This window comes from Ascaphus truei, chromosome 7 (genome assembly GCF_040206685.1).
Source record: "Ascaphus truei isolate aAscTru1 chromosome 7, aAscTru1.hap1, whole genome shotgun sequence".
NCBI classification, from domain to species: Eukaryota; Metazoa; Chordata; class Amphibia; order Anura; family Ascaphidae; genus Ascaphus; species Ascaphus truei.
In genome coordinates this window covers 77,523,819-77,551,208 of record NC_134489.1, presented here as the reverse complement: position 1 = coordinate 77,551,208, position 27,390 = coordinate 77,523,819, and the positions used below count along the sequence as shown (strand labels likewise).

The window sequence follows — 27,390 nt, the reverse complement described above, 5'->3', positions numbered from 1 at the left end:
TGTGTCGGTGTGTGTGTTTGATGCAAATTTCTATTTTTAAAGACATAGTAAGTATAGTACTTAAAAAAACAAAACTTTTTGTGCTGTTCCTAATGACTGAAATGAACAAATGATTATATTTATTTATTTAAAAAGGAACAATCTGTGAAGTTTGATTAAAAATGCAATCCAAATGTATGCTCAGTTTCTACGCCTACCTTATTTTTTGTGGTATGATTCATGTGACAATGTACCCCTATTGTACCCCTATTGTTTAGGACATTCACTAATAAATGCATCAAATGACGGATGCATTGTACAGATGTTTTTATTTGGGGGGAATGAAAAAAAAAAACAACAAGGTGCTAAATGTTCCAAAGAGATTTCATTTCGTGTAGTAAAACTTTTTTTCTCTAAGATTGCCTTTTCAATGTGCATATACTGTATGTGTACATCTGACTCTGGGGGGTGAGGGTGATGTTGTGGGCATTTGAGAGCAGTAAGAGTGGTCCCTCTTATTAGTTTAGTTGTTTTTCTTTTACACTTTGAGGTGTGATGCTGCAGTTAAACAGTTAGATTCTGTGCAGCATTGTGCTAAGGAGATACATGAGAGATTGCCCAATAAAGGACAATAGACTAGATAGTGCTGTGTACACTATCCAATCATAATGGTTCTTACAAGTGAATAGAGGTTTTGCAGCTGTGGATGCTCCAGAGAGAGAGTGTATGTGTGTGTGTATGTGTGTGTGTGTGAGTCCGCCCCATTCCTAGTGATGAGAAGGAAAGAGAAAGGAAAAAAGAGGCAGAGCTGAAACTGATTAGTAACCGGTCTTACCCTGAGACACTTAGGGAGCATCATTGTCCCATACCACCATCCAGCCATCAAAGACAGCACCACCCCAGCCTGATAGGCACAGCGGAATACAAAATAAAGAGCATATAGTCAAGATGGCAGGTATCCTAGTTTGGTTTTGGAATGAGAGATTTTGGCTACCTCACAATGTAACCTGGGCGGATCTGAAGAACACAGAAGAAGCTACTTTCCCTCAAGCTGAGGATCTGTATCTGGCCATCCCCTTGGCATTCTGCATCTTCATGATCCGGCTCTTCTTCGAAAGGTAAGAACAACATCGCAAGACTCAAACACACTCAGTGCACATCCACATCTGATTCCACACGCACGACCTTCCTGCTGAGCAATAATCTATTTATTAGATGGGTGGGATCCTGGCATGACCAGGGTCAACAGACTTGTTTGTTTGCACATGTGCAAGAGTTAATGGTGCAGAGTTCGCATGTCCGCATTGGGTGAACGTTAGGCTGGGAGATCATCCTGGCTGGATCCAATGTGCCCTGACTGGTCCCTGTGAGGTCGGGTAATTTATCTACTCTTTGGGCTATTACCGTCGGTAGAAGGCGAAATTTGCTTGTGAGTTATCAGCAGTACAGGGTGTAACAGAGGTCAGTTTAACAAGTCTCCGTTGATGCTGATCTGGAAGGATAATTTGGACTCCTATAGATTAAGAGATGATACAGATCTCACCAGTCAACCCTGCCACATTATTACAGGATCTAGTCCTTCTCTTTGCATGGAATTCAGGTGCATGCGTGTTCTTTTGCATCTATCATTAATCAATTGTGGACCTGCATACCTGTTTTGTTTGACATGCATTAATAGAGAAAAGAATGCTGATGAGGAATGGGGACTCTTGTCTCCCCTAAAGTGTTAAGACATTTCATATTTAAATATTGGGCTAGATGCCACGATTCGTTGAATGGAAATGCCTCGGGAGGAAATGATCTATTGCAGCTTGGACCCTTTGTGGAGCGCTAGTTGAAGCAAACAATAATTTCTATTTCCCCTAGGAGTTACTATGATTACTGTATAACATTGTACTAAAGCAAAACTATGAGTGTTATGATACTAATAAGTATATATTCATTTTGTATATAATATATATATATAGAGAGAGAGAGAGAGAGAGAGAGAGTTTATTTGTTATATACTGTATGTAAACACAGATATTTAAGTAATGCTTCACTTGTAAAATTCCTACAGCCTCTGTAACAATGAGTTTCAATGATAATCTGACAGTTTTTATTTCAGAACTAAATTGAGTTCTTCTCCATTTAGTTCTGCACTGTTAACCTTTTCCCTGCCAGTTGTTGAGCTATAGTGTTTTAATCTACATTAAGAACAATAGTAATCATTGTTAAGCGTACTTTATTCATCTAGGAAAATACAGAAATAAAAATGTCAGTGAAAATATGGCATGCATATCTTTTAATACCCTTTCTTTTAAGAAAGCCAAATAAGTTAAGCAATGCCGTTTAAATACTCATTGTTATTCAACTGTTATTAACTTGTAATACTGTAATTCAATGTTTGATAAAATAGTTAAGATTAAAAAAAAAATATGATCTCTCCAGGGTCATGGAGATCCATCATAAAGCAATAACAACTTTGTGGTAAACTAACATTTACTACCTCCTAATGCAGAGATGGCCAACTTCAGTCCCGGCCACCAACTGGTCAGGTTTTCAGAATATCCCTGCTTCAGCACAGCTGGCTCAATCAGTGACTCAGTCATTTACTCAGCCACCTGTGCTGAGGGATATCCTGAAAACCTGACTTGTTGATGGCCCTTGGGGACTGGAGTTTGCCTCCCCTGTCCTAATGAATGTCTCACATAAATCACATTTTTACTCCTTCATTGCCAGTGAGGCTTGCAATGCAACAAGGGTAAAGTTGCCTAAATTGGAAACCATGCCACACTAGTCAAAGCTGCAGTCCACGCTGATCTGTATTTTTTGCATTTTTTTTAACTTGCATTAAGAGATCTCTTCTTGCTCTTTCTAACTCTGTCTTTATTAAAAATCCAATGCTTCTTGTAGGAGATACGCGTTTGAAATATTACATTTCTGGGTGGTTAAAATTGAGTGCAGTCTAAAGGTTACCATGGTAACCTCAGATGTCAGCGATTAGGAAAATCATAATTTTCTTTCAAAGAAAAAAAATGGTTTAAAAAAAATTGGGCTAAGGATCAAGAACGTTATAGGAGTTAAATTCCATAGTCGGGGAAGAGGAGGGGGTATTGCTGCTTTAAAATTCAACGTCATCCTTCTACTGCACTCAAGATTTGGTACACCTTCATACTTTTTCCAATGACCACCTGCTTGCCAACAGAGAAGATATGTTTAGATGTATCTATACCAAGTGTTTTGGATTCCAACAATCTTAAAAAATAACACAAGAAGATATGTTTCTGTCAAAATAATAAGAGCAGTAAGTATATTGCACTACTACAGCACAATTCCTGATTAACCAAATGACAATTAACAATTGTTAACTAGCATCTTAGCTTTCTGATTGATTGAAATTCTGGTTGATAATTGCCTGGAACAATCAATATAAACGGTACTATATGCACAACATTTTTTTAAAATAAAACCTAATGAAAACCTGTTTAGCTCATAAAAGTTATAATTATTTCATCTCCACTCCCTTGTTTGCAACTGAGGATTTTTCGTCCTCCAACTGGGTCAAAAGTTTCCAGTTGATGTTATTATTCAGGAAATATCACTTAACTAATGGATATGGCAGCTTAGTGAATAACCCCCAATGTACTGTTTCACAAGAAGAGCAAAGCACTCTAGGCTATATGTAGAGGGCTATATTCATCCATACTTCTGTTGCTTTGCACTCCTCAGCTATGGACTGCATGTATTGAAGTCATATGGTCTATGGGTTGACTAACAGATATGACGCAACTGATACATGTATATTTTGTTATATTCAATTACATGGAAATAAAACTAAATACATTTTACTTTAGGTACAGCACTAATATAACAAAAGCAACCACTGTTCTTTATTGGATGTTTATACATATCAGGGGTGGCCAACTCCAGTCCTCACTGCCACCAACAGGTCAGGCTTTCAGGATATCCCTGCTTCAGCACAGGTGGCTCAATCAGTGGCTCTGTGCTATATCATGAAAAAAGGGGAAGGAGTTTAACCCCATGCAAAAGAGGTCTCTTGCAGAGCAATGCATTGTAGGCCTATCTAGCACTGCTGAGTTTGAAAAGGATATAGGTATTTCTCATCACCAGATTTTTCTTCTATGCTCTGGAAATAAATCCATATCCAGGCTTGTCTTAGGCCTCGCACAGACAGGCTGCTATGTCCACGCGCTTGCGTGCGCGCCTCTGCCGCGCGCTCCTGCAGCCCAGCGATCTGCGTTCAAACTGCAGGAGTCCGGGGGCGTGATGGGGGGGGGGAGGGGCGTTACGAACACGTCACAGAGCTAGCTCGCCTTTATTGGCTGAACCAGTTCACGTGACGCGACTGCAGCCCCAAATTTCAATTTGAATTGTGGCGGCAAAATGTTGCAGCATCAATGCTGTAGTTTGCCGCCACAAGCAGTTTCTAGTGTGACAACTGTCATCCACTAGACTCAAAGAGTGACGATTGTGCGCGCGCACATAAGCGCCTGTCTGAGCGAGGCCTTAGAGACCATAACATTTTTAGTCTTCTTGCTCCAGCCTCAAAAGTGCATTCATTTGTGGCATTCACTTAAGTTATCAATACGAAAAGAACACGTTACAAATGTTGCCTTGAGTAGGTAATATTAGAAACTCCTTTCTGTGCAGTTTGGTGAACTTCCCAGTGCAAGTGGATGTTTTGCCTTTAAACCACAGAATTCTCAGCCGGAATTTATATCACTTAAAATGAATATATGTCACATGTTATGTTCTCATATCTCGGCTTCTTGAAATATTTTAATCTTCACAAATCAATTCAAGGGGCATCCTCAAGGGATATTTTAGAGCTTAAAATGGCTTTTTAATTTATGAACACATGTTTCTTTGTACACAATGGTATGATACTCTGTGATCTACACATACATCTCATAATGAACCATCTAAAATATTATGCTTGATATGAGAAAGATTTAAGATTCTGTAACTAAAACTGAACAATATCGTAGCTTGTTCAATCATTCCAGTATTTGATCAGAAGATGACATTGCAGAGTATAAAGGGAATATTTATATGGCATGCTTTTGCTAATGACAGGAAGCCTATGGCTATTGTTGGATGGTGCATCAGGTTTTGTCATTGATTATTAAGCACTTGCAGAGCACAGACTTGCTTCAGCCATACACCGATTTAATGAATGTCATTAATATTCAAAAGGGGTTTCAGAACAATTGTAATTCTTCTGAGTAAATCAGTTTATTTTAGCCTCCCTGGGATTATGAAACACACATACAGCATGAATGTAGTGTCTTCATGTAGTGGTATACAATAGACTGAAATAATATAAAGTAGCTTACAGTATTTTTGGAGAAGTAGTCGTTTCGTGGAAACCTTGCCAACTTGGAAGAGGGTTAAGTTAATCATACTGTAGGTCCTTGTGACTTTATACCGTATCTCTGTGCTGACACCAAAGAGATCAAGGATTTGTGCCAGCAAAGAAAGTCTCTATGAAGTGTTACAGTACATACATGTTAGTGCTATATCTATGCATCTTCCATCTATCTATATCATGTGGAAAGTGGCTGAAGCACTCAAATGCAGGTGCAATGAATAAAATAAGCCAAACCACTAAACCAGGGTACTAATAAGAATAATATAGTACTTAATGTGCAATAGTATGGGTACTATCCTCCTGAAGACAGGTGGTAGATGGTACAAGCCCACTCACCCTCAGTCTCATCGGCAGGTTCCCCTGAAAATAAGCAATACTCACATCCTGGTAATAGGTAGGCAAGCTGTGCAGCTACAATAATGCAATAACAGGAAAAGGGAGACCAAAAAGCGCACCAGCAAAAACGGAGCAGGAAGGACCCAAAACGAAAAAATAATTAAAAGGGCTCTTTAATGTGACAAGAGACCCATCCAACGCGTTTCGAACGTCACAGCGTTCTTTTTCAAGACGCGTTGGATGGGTCTCTTGTCACATTAAAGTGCCCTTTTAATTATTTTTCCGTTTTGGGTCCTTCCTGCTCCGTTTTTGCTGGTGCGCTTTTTGGTCTCCCTTTTCCTGTTATCTATCTATATCATATTGACTCTTTTTAGTTCAAGAGGAGACAGTAATGCATTATACCACGGGGAAGCGTGGCACAGGCTAAATGTAGTGGTATTAAATACTGCAAACTTATAGTTACGGTAAAGGAGAGAAACCTTTTTTCTTTGAAAATGTGGTATAGTAAGGCTCCTGCAAAGATGGAAGAGGGATTGTACTGTATGAGTACGGTACTTCTGCCTCGAATAGTTTATACAGTAGATGCAATTACTGAGGTCAAATATAGTAAGTAATCCTGATGCATTGACCTTTGAGCACTAAAACATGATAAGGGCACAGATACACTACTCTGTGTTAAACTGTGCAATTTTACAGTGGGCAGGGCAAATATTCACTCATGATCCCGCCCCCATGTTTTACCTTTGGGGACTTCAGAATCTGAAAGATCATACAGTGTTTAAATGTCAGATATCTGGATTCTGATTAAATAAGTGTGTCACTTTCTAGCTGGTCAATTATGTTCTTCTTTCTTTTTTGTTAAAGAGGGAACAAAGGGGATCAATTAGAGATGCATGGGATAGTTCTGCTTCTTTTGTTCTTTTGGCTGTGCACCCCGTGTAGACTCATTAACTTACAAAGTGGTCTATATTCACGATGGTCACGTTGCCTTGTGGGTGGTTACATCTCCCCCTATTGTATGGTATTTTATGGGAGTGATAAAGTACTCTAGCTGATCTGATGAATGGAAATTTTTTATTTTGTATTTTAAATGCAATATCGACCCCATGTCTTCGTAGTTTATTTTATCTGTAAATGCTTAAACATATTTCCAGTGAGTAGTACAGATGTAGCAATAATAAACACTCTATATTTATGTTGTAGGTACTCATTAATATCTGTTAAACATACACCATTAAAAAAAATCTCTAACTTACTGAGGCTGCAGAGTTATTTATTATATTTGTTTGGGCTTTTAGGATACATATTATTCTAAACATGCCTGAAGTCATTTGGTATTCATAATTTATGGTTCATTAAATTGAAATGTATTCTGATAAACTTGATGGTTTATCATTATTAGTGCTCTCTGCAGTGTAACTGCACCATATTTGCAATCAGTGATGTGATATCAGGGTCCCACAACTATTTCCACTGAGTTAATGGAAAAACTTCGATCCTGTCGCCGGGATTGTAAATAAACAAATCTCAAATGCAAAATGTCTCTTCACAATAGAAATGTGCGTATTTAGAATGAAAAGCACCAGAAAAATTTGGAAACTATGAACAACATGTATTCTATTATACCACCTGCATAACATTGTAGCAGTGACATAAAATTAATGATATCACTATACTGTAGGGTGATCCTATCGGTTTATATAGGCTTTTGCTATTTATTCACATTTCTTAATTAAACAATGGCAGTATACTAGCACAAAATTCTGAAACACTTTCAACAGAATGTCTAAGTCAGATTAAACATTGGCTGCTAACTCACAACCTGAGTTATTGAATACTAAAGGATTGGACAAGCAGCACACTACAGATATAACAGAATCAAACTCTATTATCTTATGTCACCAGTGTTGTGTTTCTTCCTGTAGTCTTTGACCTTTTTTGGTCCTATAGATCTGAAGACTATTAGCAAAAGTATCGTTTTAATGTCTGTGCATAAACGGCGATTTATTGTTGCTATCCAAAGATTTCTATTATAAAGTGGAACATGATATGTAGCTTAATTCTGCCCTGTGCTATTTTTGTATAATTACATAAAGGGCATTATTGTCAGTATCCTCTTTTAAAACAACGGTTGGGAATAAAAATAAAATAGGGTCTGCCCTTATGTATCATGGTAGACATTTTGTGAATCCCTTAAATAACGAGTACTGTGTGAAAGGACACTGAAGAACAGTGGACATTAAACTACAATGGTGGTTAATGTCCTCATGGAAATTAACAAAGAGGTTGCGCATCTTATGCATGTTTACTATATTGATTGTTAGTATTGATTGATCTACTTAAATTCTATAGACAGATCATCTTGCTTGCTAAGCTGTAGCTTTTAGGCCTGGCTCTTAAATATAATTTTCCTTTCTTTGCTGCAGTGCCACTTACTAGGCTTCAAAAAAAGTGGCCGACTAGAAGACAGCATAGTAGAACTCCCCGACCACCGTTTCAGTATAAATCGATACTCTGAGTCAGTTAGAGGCACAACGGTGCAATAAAAGAGACCCAGGCCAGGATCTTGCAGATTTGTACCTGTCCTTAGTCTAACTCTACTGCCAATTGGCTCTGGGGTAGAGATGGGTGAATTTACGAAAAATGTCCATGTTTTTTTTTTTTTAAGTTAGAAAAATTGGGAAAAGTTTGATTGAACATTGAAACCATACATTTCAATTGTAATAGTCAATTTTCTCCGGCAGATTACAGGGAGTTAGAGATGCCTCGCGCCTCCCCGGGCATTTAATTTAAATGCCTTGGGGAAGGGTGCAGGACTTCTGTAACCGCCTCACCCCCCCCCCCTAGAAATTGTGACGGGCAAGTGTAACCAGGCTTCATAGGAAAGGTTAAGCCCTTTGGTTGCCCGTGTGACCCTGTCAGCTTTCTAACACTATAAGTCAGGTTACAGGTCATGTCTTTTGCGCCCAAGTTCTCAGAATCGACCGGAGCGGTCGCGGCTAGGAATTGAAGCCGAAAGAGGACCAGGAGAACCGGGTGTATATCCCGGTCAGGGTACGCTCATTAAAGCAGGCGCCTGCCATAGGAAAGCCTAGATTTTCCCCCCATTTTGTTGTTTTTGTTCAAGTATCTTATTAATTGCAAAAATGAGTCAAACAAGGTTTAAAACGGGAGAGGGCTGTAGAGGTTAAAGATGCAAAGATTAAACATCCTTGGGTCGAGCGTAAGAAGAGATTAGGGGTGTAACTAGAGAGTAGAGTTAAGTAGAGTAGAGAGAAGGTGCAGAGGAGTATAGAGTCTTAAAGGAAAGGAGGAGATTGTTATAGCTCATACATAGATTAATAGGATGCCAGCAAAGAGAATTTCAGGAGGTCAGAAGCACATACGAGTCTAGAAGACCAGGACATGATTCAAGCAGCAGTATTTTGAATAGATTGTAAAGAGTAAGGTGGGAGGCAGGGAGGCCAGCTAAAAAAATGTTGCAGTAATGAATATTGGAGACAATGAGCAGGGCAGCAGGCAGTTTCCCTGGGCCCCAGGATTCGAGTTTTCTAGTTCAATGCTAGTTCTGGATGGCAGAATTGTGGGTTCTAATCCTGTTGGGTCTAACACTGATAACCCCTTCATCACAAGAGCCCTTAGATTGATTGGTCTTAAGGATATATTTAAGGGTTTGTGACTAATTTAAATATACTTTATATAGCTATCACTATCTCTCCCAGAGTGTGTTCCTTTTTCAGCACAGACATCTCTCACTAAGTAATTTGGAGAGAAGTTTGAGGGGACATGTATACAGCTGGAGATACTACTAAGTTAGGAAGTTGTCCTTGTGCACCGCCACTGCCACACAAAAAGCCCTATTTCTGGTTTTGGAGGGAATTTGCAATTCCTATCTCAACGAGATGTGCAAAAAATGCTATTTTAGTAATTCCTCTCGGATTTAAATAAATTTGCACGCTTCTAAAAAAAAAAGTATTTTTCAAACAGTTAGAACAATATCAACAGCTTTATTTGTGTCTCCAAAGAATGTACAGTAGGTTAGCAAGTCGGCATTTGGCAGGTACAGTATGTTCACCGTGTTATTGAATAGGTCTTTCCCTAATGCGCTTGTTTTTTCCCATGGATGACTCATCAGTACAGGACTGATCAGACAGCTTATTTTACCTTTCATTCTTAAAAATAGGCCCAATTGTTTTGTACTTTGACGCCTTAGAAAGGCTTCTGTAGTTTGTTGCTCAAGCAAAGATATTGCATCAAAAGAAATGCACTTTATTCCATCTCATAGAACATAGGGGCCTATGCAGAGAGCAGCGCTAGAATAAATTGGAGAGTTTAAGAAAAAGTAGCTTTAATGGAGAGTTTTTTTCTCCATATGCAGAAATGGGCGAAATTCGCAATTTATGGCATGAATGCGTGTGGCGAGTTTAAAAGGGAGAGATGCGCGCTGCAGAAAAGTGAGAGAAAAAAATCGCGCATTTTTTTTTTCCCTATGGCCGGCGAGCTCCAGCTTCTTGCCAACTTTTTTTGGCGGAGGTAATTGTAGAAAATTGCGCCATTTTCTTGGCGCGAACAGCCGCTAGATGGCGATCGCGCCTTTCTGAATTCGGATATTTTTAACACTGGCGAGATGTAGGTTCTCGCAAGCCGCGCGGCGAGATTCAGAAATAGAAAAAAAAAATGGCGCGTTTTTCGTACCTCGCCATTTTCTGCTGTTTTCTGCGCGAATTTCTCAAAAAAATGGCGAGATTTACTTTAGCGCTGCTCTCTGCATGAGGCCCATAGTATATGTCTAGTATATGGTATAGTATAGTCTCCTATAAAATAGCTTTATGTATGCAATGTAGATAAAAGCTGAAAGGGAAGGCCAAGGTTTTAATGAGGATTCTCTGTTTTAGAGTGACACTAGCTGAGAGACCCGGCGTTGCCCGGGAGTCACACTGTTCCCCAACGTCAGACACTTTACCTTTTGTCTCAAATTGTGCTTGTTTGTACTTATTTGACACGTCATTCAGTTTATATCATTTATATACTTCTGCGGAATATGTTGGAGCTTCATAAATAAATGATAATACGAATAGTTATTTAAATATATTTAATTATAATACAAAACAAGAAAAAATATTGGCATTCTAGAATAAAAAATGAGTACTTCATTTATTACACGATATGGAAGATAAAAAAACAATAGCCCAGTGCATTTTACCCTACAAAGAGAGATTTCTCAAGGGGACTACATATGGATTTGTCCAATACACATCACTTTACAATCAGGATTTTGTATTTCTGTCCTTTGTGTTCAGAAAAACAATGGTTATAGGAAGGAGTCAAGGGTACAAGCCACTGTAGGATGTAACTAAATGAGTGAAAGTCATATGTTTCAAAAATAAAAATGATTAAATGAAGTTAAAAATTGGATACACTGTAGCAAGTATACATTTTTTGTAAATACTGTATTTTTTTCAGTTTATCCTACCTATTAAGTGGGCTTAACTGTTTGTTCCCTTGCCATTTCTCTTTGGCTGCTCACATTCTTAATTGGTCATCTAACAATTAAATAGGCATAGTTAATTTAAAGGATGCAAACAAGATTGGCAATTCCCCTTCATATAGTTCAAATGACATATACACTAATTGTTTGCACTTTTTAACAATAAAAAAGTCTTGCCTTCAAATCCCAAAATGGTTATAGTTTAGAGACAAAGCTGTCCCGAAAATCTGTTGAATAGGCACAGAGGCAATGTACAGAGTCTAATATGTATTCATTAAAACATTTACTACACCCTCTCTGCTGTCACTACTGTATGTTGCAGCATTAACTTTAGCTTAATTATGAAAGTAAACAATTATAACTTTAGAAAAGATTTGAAACCGCATGACAAGTTTATTGCAAAATGCTGATTTACTCTACAATTCAAACACATTTGAACTGTGTGTAGTTATTTTGCACTTTGTAATAATTGTAGCAATTTTTAAAATGCTCAACATTGTTATCAATTTCAAATGTGCAAACCCACATATTATACTATTGGGGTAATTCAATGTACATTATTCTGGAGTCAGTGGAGTGTTTTGGTCGATTGCGATATGATTGGTTGCTTCACAGTATGACTCGCCATATTTCAAATAAGCTTTATGGTCCACTGTACTAATTGATGTTACGTAGGGCTGGTTCAAGGGGATTTGGCGCTCTAGGCAAACCTTCAGTCATGTGCCCCACACCCCCAAAATAAAACTTACCCAAAATGTCGGAATCTTTTTTATGTTGGTTGGACTTGACCCATCCCGACACAATTCTCTCTCCCCCTTCTCAATTCTATGTCCAACCCCTTGCACTTATTCCCATGACCTGTTATTTATATTATCTATTATTTATTTGATTACCACGTGTATTACTACTTACTGTGAAGCGCTATGTACATTAATGGCGCTATATAAATAAAGACATACAATACAATACATACCTGGCTGTGGAGGTCTCTCCTTGCACCGAAGCTCCTCTGCCACAGACATTGCCGCCTTCCTCCTCCTCCTCTGCAGTGCACGCTTCTTCCTCCACTCAGCGACTGCTCTGCTCTTGGCCTGCTGCGAGACGTGCTGCTGCCATCAACTGCCTCACCCTCCACCGCCCCCCAAAAGTCTGCCACCACAGACTGGCTAGTGGTTGTACTGGCCCTGCCTCCTCACCAGCTTCTCACCACATACTCCCCTCTTCGCCAGCTACTCCCCTACATGTTCCTCCTTCACCCCTCCTCACCAGCTATTCCCCAACCTGCTCCCTTTCCACCCCTCCCTCTCCCCCACCCCTCTACCTCCCTCCAGCCCTCTCATCTCCACTCCTCTCTCTCCCTCTAAGTCCATTTTTACACCCTCCCGCCCTGTTTTACACAGCACCCCTATTTACACCCCCTCCATTTTTACACACCCCCCCCCTCTGTTTTTACATTCCACCCCCCTATGTTTTTACACTCCATCTCTTCTGCCTCCCCCCCCCCACCTGAATAGCAGTGCCCGTGAAGCCAGGCCGGGCCTTACTATTTTCTGCTGCAGTGGAGCGCATGCAGAGGTAAGCGGCCTGTTTTTTTATGTATATCTTTATTTATATAGTGCTATCCAGGTACATAGCGCTTTACAATACACGTGACATAATATTATGACATAGTGGTAATAAGCGCTTGAAACATAAAACAATAGGAAAAGGAGTCCCTGTCCCAAAGAGCTTACAATCTATATGGTAATTAGGGAGAACTTACAGAGACAGTAGGAGGGTGCTATGGTAAGTGTGTCTGCAAGGGGCCAAGGTCAGTGCATTTGAGATGTATAGTATCATCTGCTCTTGGCCTGCTGCGAGACATATGCTTCGTTAAAGAGGTGTGTTTTAAGAAAGGTCCTAAAGGTGGAAAGAGAGGGTGCCAGTCAGATATTGAGCGGACGGGCATTCCTGAGGTTTGGGACAGTGAGTGAGAAAATTTTTAGGCGGGAGAGACCTTTTAGATACAAAATTAGTAGACAGATGACATCCTTGAGCAGAATGCTCAGGGCATAGCACTGCTTAATAAATATGGCCTATTTCTTGAAATAATAACAAATGAATTGTAGCCTTATTTGTTACAAATTCTTGTATATATCTAGTTTGCCCCCGGTTGAACATATGCTATTTGGTTTGACTTCTTGCTCTTTATTGAGAAAAAGCTTGTGAGTTCTACCAGAGTAAACTAGAAAAATTAAGTGGGCAGGTTCTTCTATATCTGGAATCCTAACATTCTGGGTCTCACCCCCTCCTCCCCCCAAAAAAAGCTTAGTTCAAAATTGAGCTTTGCATTGCTTGTTCTGCATTCATTGAAGACAATAAAAGTATTCATGTAAAATGCTGATAGATTTGATGCTATCCAAAGGATTACATTCAAGCAAGAATCGAAAAATGACAAACGTCTAAAAATGACCTATTAGTAACAGCCATGACTGGCAACATCGCAACCTGCCCTGCTTTGCTAGTTTGAGGATAGGTTGAACTCTTACTGGACGTAGTGGTGACTGACAGGTCATTCAGCACTGCACCCTTTATTCCAGTGAGGGGGGAAGGGAGCGAAGAGCAGAGGATAGGAGGGGAACAAAGCGTGAGGATGGAAAGGTGGGGGGGAGGACGGAGCGCTCTGTGACTATGCCCATCCCCATGCTAATTTTTTACAGTGCAGTAAACTTGTGGCAGGAGCGAAGGTGTAGGAGAGGGTGTGTATCAGTCAATATGTCACTGTGAGTAAATGAGTGTGTATGTTGGTATATGTGCATGTCAGTGTGTGTCTGACAGTGTGAGTGTATGTCAGTGTGTGCTCACAGAGCCTCCACCGGAGGGGGATGGGGGGGGGGAAGTGCCGTAACAGTCCCCTCCCTCCCCCCCACTTTCCCCCCTCCGCCCCACTTTCCCCCCTCCGCCCACACTCACACTTTTGCTGGCTCTTAAGATTGTTATATTTCTCTGCACCCCTGGTTTCAAATAAAACGTATTTAATGTGGGATGTTGCAAGCATCTACAGAATGGAATGAAAGGATTTAATGAAAGGGAAGCATGTTGGGTTTATGATATCTCACAGTATGGTTAGAATACTACGTATTAATGTGCATGTCCTTTTTCTTGTTTTTACATGTAAATGGCTGAGAATATATAGCTTCCCAGCCTAGAACACCCAACATGCGCTTTGTAAGCATTGAATGGAATGTTCTAATTACTGTGTAGACAAAGGTATGGCACAGTTTTCTCTAAAGCTACTTTGGGATCTCTTTGTTTTTTGTTACATTTACTTCACATTTAGTATTGCACATACAGTGTTGCATACTGTTCTTTGGCTTATTTTACATTTTAATGCATAACTAATAGGTGGCAGATACAGAAGAATAAAAAATAAAAAAAAGGAGTACCGTATTACAGAGGGATCAAAAAATGAAAAGTGTGCTATTGGTAATGCGTTCATATTCGAATTTCTGTAGGAGTCTTATTCGATGTTTTGTTTTGAATATTGCTTGCATACTTTAGATCAGGCGTTTTAAGCTCAGTCCTCAAGGGCCACAAAAAGGCCAGTTTTGATGGAATATCCCTGGTTCAGTCGAAGACTGAGCCACTGATGAGCCACCTGTGCTGAAGCAGGGATATCCATATGCGCTGGCCTGTTGGTGGCCCTTGAGGAGTTAGTTTGAGACCCTTGTTTTAGATCAACATGCAGTCCGGAGGTGGGGGGGGGGGGAGGGGCGGCATTATGTGGCGTGTGGACTCTGCGTCTGCTAATTTCATTCTGATTGCTTATGCAATGAAGTGCAATTTACATGTACACACTGAAACTTACTTTTAAGTTAAAGTCATGTAAATATATATATGGTACATATGTTATAAATACTTGCAAAATGTTGAAATATAATGATTTTCAAGTTTAATGCAACTAAAATGACATAACAATAAGCATGTGACCCTTCTACTTCTACATGCTTTCTGATGTGGCCCCTTTGGAGAAGTGGTTGAAGGTCCATGCTTTAGATGCTGTTTGCCTTTATGCATTCTGCAATAGTGTTGCCAACTGACTCGAGATAAGCAGGTCATGTTATACCAGGTTTTGTTTTTAGAAAGCCTACTTAAAAGCCTGTACTGTTAGAATTTGTCCTTGGATATTGCTTAATGTCAAAGGGTGCATCCGTCCCAGATTGGATATCAGCATTTTTTTGAAGATGTCCTTGCAATATGAAGCCAGTTGGTAACTGGTCCAGATATCCCCTTGTGGGGGCATTGCTGTTGCTGTGTAGTAGAAGCACAAATAAGAGGGCTTTCAAGATGTACATTGTTTTTCTGTTGTTGGTATTGCTCCAAATTGGAAGCGTAGATAGTGTTTAAAGGCCAATCTTAATAAACTGTTTATGTGTCCCATTTGCATTGCAGTAGTACTATTTCCTCCAACCATTGTGGGTACAATGTTTTAAGGAAATCTTCATTAACATGATGGATTAACATTTAATGTGTTAGCGATTTCTTCTGCTTCTTTGCTCGAACAGCACAAGGTTTCCTGGCTCCTCCAGCTGCTAGTGTTGGCTCCTTAGAATTATCGCTAGCTTTCTTCTAATGTTGTTGTCCTGACTAGTTACTTACATTGCATTTCAAAACTTCAACTGCATTGTTAAAAAGAAACCTTCTCTATAGACAGATAAGATAGTAACAGACTAACAAACATGATACAAAAATGCTCCAACGACAGAAATCCAATGATATGTAACATGAGGTAAAGACCCTCTAAAGGAAGTACTGGCAGCTGTCTAAGCCTATCTTTTAGCACTTGTAGTGTATCACAATGGCACACCTGAACAGTGTATCCCATTTCTTCAGAGAAGGGTTTAGTGGCTAATATTCCTCATATACAGATGTAGCCAGGGTTGGGTATTAGGTGCCCCAAGGCAAACCTTCAGCCGTGCGACCCCCTTCCCCTCTCCCCCACACCATTAACTGTCGAAAAATGAATATTGTGCATTACATCACGTCACATGACCCCCAGCGTCATTTGATGCCAGTACAAAGGAAAGGGGGGGGGCGTGACCAATGGAGGAGAGCAGCAGGGGGGCGCAGCACCAAACGTTTGTGCACCCCTGCTGTATTATCTCAATCGCATATGCCCTTTTCATCAGCTATAAACCGAGGAGCTCTTCCTGTTGGTAGTTAGTCCAAGGAGAAGTAGGACACAGTGGGGCCGATTCACTAAGCTCCGTTAAGTGGCTTTAGGAGCGCAAAGTACCCTTTAAGCCCGATAAGGCTGCAGCGAGATTCACTAAGCAGTGATAACTGCGCTTTATCGGTCTTAAAAGGTATTTTTTTGCCCTCGGCGCAAAATGCGCACGATCAGCCTATTGCTCTGATTTTTGCCAGTACTACCGATTCACTAAGCAGCGCTAAGGGAAACGGCCTTAAAAAACACTCCAAACAAACGCGCCAGCAAAAGGCAGGCGCAAAAGAAGCTGGACGTAGAAAATATTTCTTTGTTTACCTTTTTGCTGGCACACCATCCATATAACAGGCCCGCTGGGGTGTCTGGGGGTCCCTGCGGGGGTCCCCGGGGGTCCCCACAGCTGTCCGGAGGCGTCCCAGGGTCCCCGCGGCCGTCCGGGGGCGTACCGAGGTCCCCGCGGGCCTGCAGTACCAATGGTGTGCGTGCCCCCAAAAATTAAACAATACTGTAAAAAAATACCCCCGTCCCCTAACACATACACTACATTAATGTGCAAAATTACTATCATCCACATATGGCTAATAATGCATTGGCCCATTAAATATACATTAATACAATAAATACATTAAATACATGTTGTACTCACCCTTGTCCGGCACCCACGATGAAGGCCAGCCGCATTTTCCTCCCCGTCCATACACTGGGGTGCTGAAAAATATACACAATAAGAAAAAGTGCCAAACTAATGTCCCCTAACCCCTTAATGACCTTAGCGGTTATTAACAGCTACAGTCATAAAGGGGTTAAGCCACCCTGACCCGATACCCACCCTTCACCCATTTATTTGTACAGTGGCTTCATCATATATATATATATATATATATATATATATATATATATATATATATATATATATATATATATATATATAATATATATATATATATATTATAATATATATATATATATATATATATATATATATATATTACAATATATATATATATATATATATATATATATATATACTGTATATGCATGATTAACCAATATACAAATAAATACTGTACATGGCCAAATACAAATCTCTCCAAATATCAAACAGCACCAAGCTCAATCAATAACTAATAAATCAAAATACAAACACTCAATTTGACAATGTGTACATGATACAAATAATCTTTGCATCCTATATACTATGTCAAACAATGCTCCAAATCAAAGACACTAATCCAAACAAGATACAAATACAATCATTAAAGAAAAACAAAGCATTAACACAATTAATTTACCATCAAGCAATGCAATCACCAATCAATTACAATACAAATCAATTACACACTTCAAATCCAACAAACAAACCATTGTGAAAAATAATCTATGTCAAAGTAACCATCAAACAAAATCTATCTTCCAAAAATAAGGCAATAAAATAATCTATAGCAACCAGCCTTTAACTAAACATTTGCAGAAATTACATGTACATGAGCAACACATTTTTACACAAAGCAGCCAATTACAAATAAAAAAAACATCCAAAAAGGCAAGCCAACACGTTTTTATTATACCTGTATGTATGTCCATCTATAGTTTACAGACATAAATACAGGTGCAATAAAATAGCATTAAAAACAATTGAATCACATTAAAAATGAACATACAATACAACCACTGATTTGTCCTGTACGTATGTATACCCATAGTGACATACATACATTCAGGCCAAATAAATGGACATTAAAAAAAAAATGGACGTCAGGAAAACAAATCCAAAAAACCTGTAAAATAATTTTATGTTTCTACTTACCATTAGATGAACCAGTCAAATCAAGGGGAACCGGAAGCACTGGAGCAGCTAATCCAACAACAGGAACCAGTAACCATAAAATAAAAAAACCATTACATTCCACAAGTCATGAAAAGAAAGATGGCCGGCCTCACATGGTACGATAGCCAATCAGAGTGTGGGGAATACAGCCCAACTCTGATTGGCTCAAGTACCATGTGACAGGCTTTCAATAACGTCATATCCGTTCTCCCCAAAGCCTCTGTCACATCGTCTACTTGAGCCAATCAGAGTTGGGATGGAGTTCCCACGCTCTGATTGGCTACCGTACCATGTGAGGCCGGCCATCTTTCTGTTCATGACATCATCTTAAATGCAATTGAAGCACAGCCAATTCTGATTGGCTGTGCTTTCATTGCCTTTAAATGACGTCATAATTTTTTTTTTGTCGGCCAAAACACATGGTTTTCACGGCCCAATCAGGGCCGTGAGAACCATATGATGAAAATGTGACGTCATAGGCCTTTAAAAGCCTATGTCGTCTCATTTTGAGGCTAGACGCCGAGGAGGAAAGACCTCCTATGAAGAAAGAAGCAGGGCGTGGCGTATGAAGATAAGAAGACCCCGGAAAAAGACAGAAGAAGACGGAGAAGACCCCCACTATGGATTACAACTAGAAAAAAGAAGATAAAGACACTTGTGGAATGTAATGGTTTTTTTATTTTATGGTTACCTGGTTCCTGTTGTTGGATTAGCTGCTCCAGTGCTTCCGGTTCCCCTTGATTGCTGTGACTGGTTCATCTAATGGTAAGTAAAAACATAAAATGTATTTTAATTTTATTTTACAGGTTTTTTGGATTTTTTTTCCTGACGTCCATTTTTTTTAATGTCCATTTATTTGGCCTTAATGTATGTATGTCACTATGGGTATACATACGTACAGGACAAATCAGTGGTTGTATTGTATGTTGATTTTTTAATGTGTTTCAATTGTTTTTCATGCTCTTTTATTGCACCTGTATTTATGTCTGTAAACTATAGATAGACATACAGGTATAATAAAAACTTGTTGGCTTGCCTTGTTTGGATGTTTTTTGGAATTGCAATTGGCTGCCTTGTGTTAAAATGTGTTTATAATGTACATGTAATTTTTGCAAATGTTTACTTTGACATAGATTATTGTTCACAATGGTTTGTTTGTTGGATTTGAAGTGTGTAATTGATTTGTATTGTAATTGATTGGTGATTGGATTAATTGATGGTAAATTAATTGTGTTGATGCTTTGTTTTTCTTTAATGATTGTATTTGTATCTTGTTTGGATTAGTGTCGTTGATTTGGAGCATTGTTTGACATAGTATATATATGCAAATATTAATTGTATCATGTACACATTGTCAAATTGAGTGTTTGTATTTTGATTTATTAGATATTAATTGAGCTTGGTGCTGTTTGATATTTGGAGAGATTTGTATTTGGCCATGTACAGTATTTATTTGTATATTGGTTAATCATGCATATACTATATATATATATATATATATATATATATATATATATATATATATATATAATGAAGCCACTGTACAAATACATGGGTGAAGGGTGGGTATCGGGTCAGGGTGGCTTAACCCCTTAATGACTGTAGCTGTTAATAACTGCTAAGGTCATTAAGGGGTTAGGGGACATTAGTTTGGCACTTTTTCTTATTGTGTATATTGTTCAGCACCCCAGTGTATGGATGGGGAGGAAGATGCGGCTGGCCTTCATCGTGGGTGCCGGACAAGGGTGAGTACAACATATATTTAATGTATTTATTGTATTAATGTATATTTAATGGGCAAATGCATTATTATCCATATGTGGATAATAGTAATTTTGCACATTAATGTATAGTATGTGTTAGGGGGCGGGGGGGATGTGTGTGGTATATTGCTATGTTTATTGGGGGCAATTGTCCCCAATAAACATGCTATTATGCCTTAACCCCTTCATTGCCTTAGCGGAAGCTGCTTTAGTGTATTTTTATTAATATTGTGCGGTAGCAGGGGACCCCCTGCTCCCGCACACTATTATTAAAATGTACATTAAAGCATCTACATTACCATAGCGGATAGCCGCTATGGTAATGAATTATTATTTATTGTTATGTGTTTTTTAATACTAGTGTAGATGTGCAGGGGGTCTCCTGAGCTGAACCGCATTGGTTTCAGGTCCGAGGACCCCCTACTTCAGGAGTTAGAGGCCCCTTTATGGGGTGCCGGTATCCCCTGCACTTTAAAGCTCCCGCGTCACGTGACCGGGACATTTAAATTCTGCAGGGGATACCGGCACCCCATAAAGGGGCCTGTAACTCCTGAAGTAGGGTGTCCTCAGACCTGAAACCAATGCGGTTCAGCTCAGAAGACCCCCTGCTCATGTATACTACTATTAAAAATCATATTTGGCCAGCACGATCGCTTGTAAGAAACGTGCATAGAGACGCAGCGTCTCCATGCAGTTCTTACAGGCTGCTTGTTAATAATAGTTATCGTGCTAAATAAATTTTAGCACGATAACAGGGGGGAAAAGGTGATCGCGTGCTATGGCCCTTTTGGCCAAGGCAGGCCGTAAACGCGCCAAACAGCCTTAGTGAATAGCGCTTATGGCTTCAGCCTTTTGCGGCCGAGCGATAGAACCGATTTTAGCACTAGTTAACGTTGCTTAGTGAATCGGCCCCAGTGTCTGTTACAGAATAATATTATTAGAGGTTTCAGCTGGTAAGTTTCGGAGCAAATGTTATTCATAGTGCCACATAGAGTTCTACATACAGTACGTGTCACTTAACTAACAACGGGGTGATGCATTGCTAAAAAAGTTCCCAGTAGTCAAAATGAAATCTTTAAAGTGAAGACCTTATTAAATAAATAGCCTATTATTTTGCAGATTATTTAACCCTTTAGCAATGCATTACTAAACCCTGGCAGAAAATGCTTTTTTGACATTATTTGATGGAGATAAATATTTTAATATCCACTGCGCCCTGTCATAATAACACTTTCTTTATGATTAAGTAACAGTGCAGCTGAGGGAAATCACAATTGATCTCAGTGCCATACTACTGTGTAATGGCCACTGCCAGAGGTCAGATTGCTGGAATAGAGGAGAAATATACTCTTCAATCTCTCCCTGTCTTACTTGTTTATTCTAGAGTAACATTCTGAAGAATGCCTTGGTATTTTGCTATCTCCTTTGGTATGATGATTCTCCTTTGCACGGCTTATGACCTTGAATCAATTTTCAATACAAAACACTGTTGACATTTTTGGCAAATAAACGGAATGTTGCCACTCCTAAACATAAACGCTGAATATATATGATGTTTTTACTACACACTGTGCTGAAGAACACATAATAATTGCTTCCTACTGACAAAAATAGATTTAGCCGCCCTTTGAATAAAATTACTTTGCGATAAAAAGGAAATGTGGTAGATAATTTGGTATATCTCTTAAGTATATATTACTCCATCCTACCTCAGCACAGAACTAATAATTCAGCAAGTAATTGGGGAAATGGTCATTAGGCAATAACGTAACATGTCTCTAACAGTGACATGCCATGTCACTGCTTATACTAGTAAACATTCTTTTATAAATTGTGCCTGAAATAATAACTCAAGGTTCTTCCTTAAGTTAGTATTAACAAAGGAGGTAGAGGGAGTAGGGGGGCATGATACCTTTTATTGAACCAACAAGCAGTTGAAATGTTACAAGCTTTCCAACCTCTCAAGGTCCTTCATCGGGTTCGAAAGGTTATGACATTTCAACTTCTTGTTGGTCCAATAAAAGGCATCATACCACCTACTCCCTCTCCCTCCGTTGTTACTACATGGAAGAAAGGTCCAACACTGCTACTCATCCTTCTTTGGTTCCTTAAGTTTATTTCTTTATTATCTTGGGTTACAGGAATCAACACAGTGACAGCAGCTAGGTATTCATAGCTATGCTTCTGTTCGGAGCTCTCTCTCAAGCAGGGATTCTCATGCTGTTTTAGAGTGAAACACATACACATCTCACACATGCAACATTTCCGCCCACTTTTCTCTTCCTTAGATGGCTTACTGCTCAATTAGTTGTTAGTCCATATTGGCTGCGGGTTATACTCGACTCGGCTATGCTTTCATGTCAGCCTTTGCCCAAGACTCTGAGCATTGCTAGTCTATTCTTACAATGGAGCATTTAAACCTCATAATAGAGTTCTCAAATAATAATACAGTACAATGTATATTTTATAAATGTATACATTTTGTGCTGTTTTTTCTAACCTCTGAAAATGAGCAGATTCTTACTTTTTGGGACTGAGATGTTCTTGTAACAGTGTGTTGGGTAATGCTACTTTGGGGGTCCAAATACTAAACAATCATCTTACCTTGGCTATTGGCTCCCCACTACACATCCATTAGAGTTCCCCTCTCTCTGTCATCTAGTCTCCCCCGGAATACATCACCTGGAGACACCAACTGCACCACAGGCTCCATGGGTATTAAAAGAGACCTGACATATAGGGGACCCTTCCTCCCTAATCTTCTTCCATCTGCCTTTGACTCCGCTCCAGTTACAGATGACGTTTCTCTCCTGCAGTTCTCCTCAACCTCCACCACATGCAACCTCCACCCCATACCCACACATCTCCTAAAACCTCTTGCTTCTACCATGGTCCCCATCCTAAAGCTGTCTCACATTTTAATCTGGTCTGTAACTGTTACATGCACCTATAATATATATTATCGTTAACTGTGCATGCAATGTCTTGTATATAATGTATAAATAACCCTGTTCACTTAATGTAACTATGTATTTGTAACCATGCATTTGTCATCTTAACTCTATGCCCAAGACATACTGGAAAACGAGAGGTAACTCTCAATGTATTACTTCCTGGTAAAACATTTGATAAATAAATAAATAAATAATGTGTCAAAGTGTTTGGGGGGAAAACTGGTAACACAGCTTAATTGTTTTATTATGGTTTTTTTATTTTCTTCAATCAGTAAATGAATTAACATAAAAGCTGCAAAATATAAAATTGTATTTTTGGAAGTTAAAAAAAGCCGTTTTTTCATGATCTCATATAACATAAAAAAAAAATAATTTAGCAATTTCTGTAACTAATGTGTTTGATCCATGAAAACTTAAAATCCAAATTAATAAACATCTGCAGTATTGTTTGAGTTGTCATTGATCCAATAATTTGACATGATGATAATGGGATATTCTCTTCGTGCATAATGAGTATGTTTATTCTTCAAGCAATTTAAAAGCTTTATACTGTATTCACACAGCGTCTCGAAAGGATGGGTAGATTAATAACTCAAAGTATTAGTTTTGAAGGATCACTCATTTCCAACATAATAAAACAATGACAGACTGAATGCTCCCAGACAATGATATGACGTGAAATGGGTTTTGCATTTAGAATTTGTTTTTTTTAAGCATTTCTATATTTATTGCTTTATATTGTCTTTATTCTGTTTGGTAGCAATTTTATATTCACCGTTCAGGTCGACATATTCAGAACTGCCATACATTGCATTCTGTTCCCCAAATATGAAATGGTGCTCTACAGAGACGTTCCTTGTTTTAGGATTGAAAGAGGGAGGAAGAATTTTGAAACCCCCCCAGCTCCACAGAACTGAACCGAGGCCCATAATTGCTATACCTTACAACTCATTCAAGTGAATAGGTTATATATAATACTTCATATCTCCAGGGCCAAAGGTGCTTAGTAAATATGACCCCTACTTCCTTGTACAATATCTTAAAGCTGAATGTCTTTATGCACCTGAAACTTTCCATTGTAACTTCTTCCTAAGAAAGTAGTGGTGATTTAATTAAAATCTGCAGAGCATCACACTCCCTTTATTTTATCATTTTATATTTTGACTGTTTTTACTTCTCTTAAACCCATGGGGATAACTCATTTTATGTGGGTGGTCAAGGGTTAGAAGTCTTTATTTAGTGGTTTCATTTATTTTTAGAATGTTTTCTGGGTTTTGATGAGTGGCAGTGTACAGTCACACTTCATACAGTAATGCTGTGTCCGATAGCTGTGTCCGATGTCCAAAGATTTCTTGATATATATAGGAAAAAAGTAGATTTTGCAAGATTGTAAGACTTGGATGCAAAAGCATACTTGTGTTCTTTCAAAACATTCAGATTGGAATGTTGTTTCTTCAATACCTGGTACAGAATACATACTGAATGCTTTAAAAGGACAGTCACATGTTGGGAAAAAAAAGAAAGTTTTTTTTAATTATGTTCTATGTTAATCAATGTTCTAATGTTTTAATCACCCTTATTTCCACACCCAGAATTTTGCTCTTTCAGACTTATATTTCCACTTTCTTTTGAAAGAAAAGGGAATTCTTTTAGGAAGCTCCTCCGATTTTTACTGCATAAATGTTACTTAACCAGTTCACAAATACAGGCCAAAGAGCCTTTGCCCTAATGTTCAATAAATCTGGATCTTTTTAAATCAAGGCATTTTTCATATGAATGTATTGTCACAGAGGATTGGATACAAACATGCTAAAACCAAAGTGCCATTGTACATAATGTTGTATTTTCTGTTGTTAAAAAATGTAATAGCTTCGTCAATCCTACTCATTTTAGTAACTTCATGTAAGATCATGATCAAGGTCATGCATTCTGATCAAGATTGCTGAGAGCAAGCTTTAGATTCTTTGCATTTGAATTTGTAAATATAGTGTAGCATCTACTAAAATGGAGCAAGAGAACAAATTAAATAATCCATAAAATTACAGAAAAAATAATAGCAACAACAATAATCCTTCAGCGTTGAAATAATATGAAAGAAAATAAAGCTATCAGAGAAATGTCTACAGAGGTGTATTTGGGACCAAATACGGGATATCTCATCTTCTCTTGCCAGTGATCTCTCTGGGAGAACCCATATGACATAAGGATGCGCTTCGACATATGAAAACTGGATTTCCCAAAACAAACTTTTCAAACACTGACAAAACTGTAACAATAGTGTTTGGGACTAAGGCTAAATTCCTAAATCTACCAACGACAGAGCTGCAGAACAGAACCAACTCTAACACCAACATAGCTATTTTCACTAGTTTTAAATATCTGGGCATATGGTTTGACTCCCATTTAACATTTGGGTTGCAAATGATACTCTGACATCCAAAACCTATGCAAAACTAGGTATACTTTATAGGAGCAATTCTTCCCTGAGTCAGAAAACGAATCGCACATCAGATGCTAATGCTAATTATAGACTATTGGGACAGCACAGCACCCCAAACTAACCTTAACAGCTAGACACCCTCTACAACTTAATATGCCGCTTTGTCCTACAATGTAATTACAACACACATCAATGCAACATTTTCAGGGAACTAGATTGGCCATAACTTGAGTCTAGACGCAAAGTACATTTTTCCAATCTTGCCTTCAAATATTTTCTGGACAAGCTACCTAATCAAGCTCCTCGCCCCTACCAAACGCAGCATTTATCACATGAGATCTGTCTCCAAAAAGACTGGTCACAGTCCCACAAGAAATCTGGTCACTCCTCATTTTCTTACCATGCACCTCCTGACTGGAACAATCTACCGGAGACTCTCAAAGCTGCCACTGCTCTACGTTCTTTCAAGACTTCAGCTGTCTCACATTATAATCTGGTCATGTAACCATTACATATGCTCCTAACATATTAAATGTCTTTAAATATAATGTACATCCAGGGTGGGAAGGGAGCGATAAATCAGGAACACTCCAAAAAAAGAGTAAACATATATGGTGCAATAAAATCACAAAAAATGGGCAAAAAGAAAAACTTGGCTCATATGAATTACCTACTTACAAAAAGTAGGTGAAGAATAAGCGTGTAACAGGGAACAGGGTTGCAGGAACTCGAGAGGGCTTGCACTCTGGATCAACTCATGAGGAAACACAGCAGGAAAGAGACCATAGTGCAGACCAGCAAAAAGGTTTATATCGCAATAAAAGGTAAGGAGTGTACTCACAATGTGTACAAGTAAAATAGGCACATCAAATAGTGAAGCAGTAGATCTCACGCTAGAGAAGTGGTGACCGGACCGTCTTTCCAATTCTCCCGCAGTCAGGCAGTGATCGAGCGGCGTCTGACGTCACATCCGTTTGGGGCTTGGCAGCTTCCGGTAATGCGGGGGAAGGAACAGGTACGTAGTACAGCAGTCTTCTCTCCTCTGGAACGGGGATTACTGCGCAGGAAATGGAAGCTAATACATATAATGTATCACCCTGTTCATTTAATGTAACCATGCATTGTTATCATAACTGCCCAGGACATACTTGAAAACGAGAGGTAACTCTCAATGTTTTACTCCCTAGTAAAACATTTTATAAATAAATGTTTGCGGTACATATAATTGTTAAGGATATTGAGGCTGAGAATTGTAAAAACATCAATATTGTTACAGAAAGATAAAAATAAATCTATTTGTGTAGTGTTTTTAATGGGATAAAACATTTAACTAGCCAATATTTCACCACTGTCATCAATATTTCACCACTGTCATTAACACAACGTGAGCAGATGGAAGGGTGAAATAGTGATGCAAAAAGGCGCACACTTTAACCCGTCATTATAATCTGTGTGTAATGTAACTCCTCTTTTTAACAATCCTTGAATCGCAAGATGAAGCATATAGGACAAAAAGTGGAGCAAAGTGATACATTGATGCATAGATGCACAAGATGAAAATTATGCTATTAGCATCAATTTTGCTCCAAAATGCCTTCATACAAAGACCCCAATGAGTAGTCTATTGGAACTGCAATAAAAAGATAGAACTTACCCACTCTTCAACTTCATTATCCTTTCGTTTCATAATTTAAAATACTTTTAATGTCTTTTCAAATCTTGCCTTTGCAGACATACCAAAAGATTTGCTTTCGCTCAGTCATGTATTTAACTGGAGAGGCAGCAACACTGATTTCCGTGATACAGTGACAGTTGGAGAATGTATCTAAGAAGATATACAATGAAAACATCTTTAAGGCAGCAATTCGTGCTGGCGGATTATTTTGCGATTTGTTTTATTTATTTTTTATATAGCATTAATGCGAAGATTTTGCGCCTTGTAGACCAATAGGAAGCCTTGATGTCATCGTGCGGTTTCCTATTGGCCCATGTGACGTGGGAATGTTAAACTTTAATGCCAGA

General features: G+C 38.8%; 1 protein-coding gene across 2 annotated transcripts in view; it reads left to right on the top strand.

Annotated features, from left to right (window-relative positions):
• The first annotated feature begins 709 nt into the window (after positions 1-709).
• CERS6 (ceramide synthase 6) overlaps positions 710-27,390 on the top strand; it is a 145,113-nt gene continuing 118,432 nt past the window's right edge. For both annotated transcript variants that reach the window (XM_075609160.1, XM_075609159.1), the window contains exon 1: positions 710-1,097. In XM_075609160.1, the coding sequence (XP_075465275.1) occupies positions 928-1,097 (170 nt within the window). In that variant the 5' untranslated portion in view covers positions 710-927. The remainder of the gene's footprint in view (positions 1,098-27,390) is intronic.